Below are 1,450 nucleotides of genomic sequence, written 5' to 3'. Positions count from 1 at the left end.
TATTATATATGGAACGTAAAGTTTTCTAATAAATTTTGTCAATTCTTCAACGATGAACTGAACACAGTTTCGTGGTATCATTGAGTTGTTATACAATGATAACCAGAATTTACCCAAAAATGTTTCTAAATTAATAGAAAAATCATCAAATGTCATATTCATTTTGAATATGTAAAAATGAATGTGATAAATTATAATTTATAGTCTTTTAACATTTAATTTTTATATCTATTTAAATCACTTATAAGACGATTGACACATGTAAATGATGAAGTTTTTTTTGTAACTTCATAAATGTATTTTTCTAGAAATTCCCAAACGTGTTCACACTCTACTGAGTAAGTTGCATTCAATGCGTGTATGATTTTAAAACATGTGTCTATTGCTTTTAAGGGGGTAGGTAAAACATATCGCTGATCATTTATTACTACAAACGAACTTTCGATGTTATCTAATAGTCCAATGATGACTACAAAGGCTGAAGAGTCAATTTATGCTGCTTGTAAATCCTAATTTTGCTTTCTATATATGGTTGTAGTTCATCAATAGTCTGTAGAAAAAAAAACAATAAAATTGAAACTGAAACTTGAATTGCAATGTTAAAAAAATTACAACAGAGATTGTAATATTTTTTAATTCAAAAAATTCTGAAACACTTCGTTTTTGAAGGAGTTGAAATTCATAAAAATTTATTTACCTCTGCATGAAAAAGAAATGATTGCTTAATGTCAGTTATATTTGGTCTCCAATGTTTTCCTGATTTTTTAGATTTCTTGTTTATTGTACCCAATAGTAATGGAAGTAATTCAAGGGCAATAATCTCAATATTACCAAGATCTTTATAGAAAATATAGTCATGAAAATTACAATTAACGTTAATATTTAAGTCGTTAAGACAAATGAAGTTACCTGAATCGTTCGCCAATAATATATTATTAGTCTTGAGGTATTGCGATACTTGATAATCTTTTCGTTTCTTACTAATATTAATAATTTTTTTTGCAACCGATGGCCATTTTAGAATTAATTTATCAACTGCCTCTTTATGAATTTGTTTAAATCTGATTCAAACTGTAACAGAAAATTTCATTTGCAAACCTTTGTATTTAATACATGCATCAATATATTATAATACTTTTATTCAGAGGAATTAACTATGAAATTTACCAATAAATAAGCAGATGGTGTCTTCAATACATTGAATGTATAAAATACATATCAATTCGTTCTGTATGATAAGCCAATCTTTCTTTAAAAACTTTCTTGCCATTTTAAAAGCACTTCACTAAATGGTTCTATATGATTTTTAAGCCATAATAATGAATCACTCAACGGTAAAATATCGTTTGTATTGCTTATTTCATCTATAATTTAAAAAAATAATCAATAGAGATATTAGAATAGTAAACAATTATTGAATGAATAAAATTAAAAAAAGCTAATTTCATCA

At 25.7% G+C, this 1,450-nt stretch overlaps 1 protein-coding gene across 1 annotated transcript; it reads right to left on the bottom strand.

Moving 5' to 3' along the window:
- Positions 1 to 469: 469 nt before the first annotated feature.
- Positions 470 to 1,217, bottom strand: LOC118069788 (uncharacterized). Its single transcript, XM_035088114.1, has 4 exons — positions 1,198 to 1,217; positions 910 to 1,061; positions 698 to 837; positions 470 to 550 (listed from the first exon to the last, which is right to left on the bottom strand). The coding sequence occupies exons 1-4, from the start codon at positions 1,215 to 1,217 to the stop codon at positions 470 to 472; spliced, it is 393 nt and encodes a 130-aa protein (XP_034944005.1).
- Positions 1,218 to 1,450: the final 233 nt, after the last annotated feature.

The sequence above is a fragment of the Chelonus insularis genome, unplaced genomic scaffold (genome assembly GCF_013357705.1).
Source record: "Chelonus insularis isolate UGA/USDA-ARS -01 unplaced genomic scaffold, ASM1335770v1 contig_42_pilon, whole genome shotgun sequence".
Lineage (NCBI taxonomy): Eukaryota > Metazoa > Arthropoda > Insecta > Hymenoptera > Braconidae > Chelonus > Chelonus insularis.
Note: the sequence above shows the minus strand (reverse complement) of the source record. Positions and strands in the feature narration are given on the sequence as shown.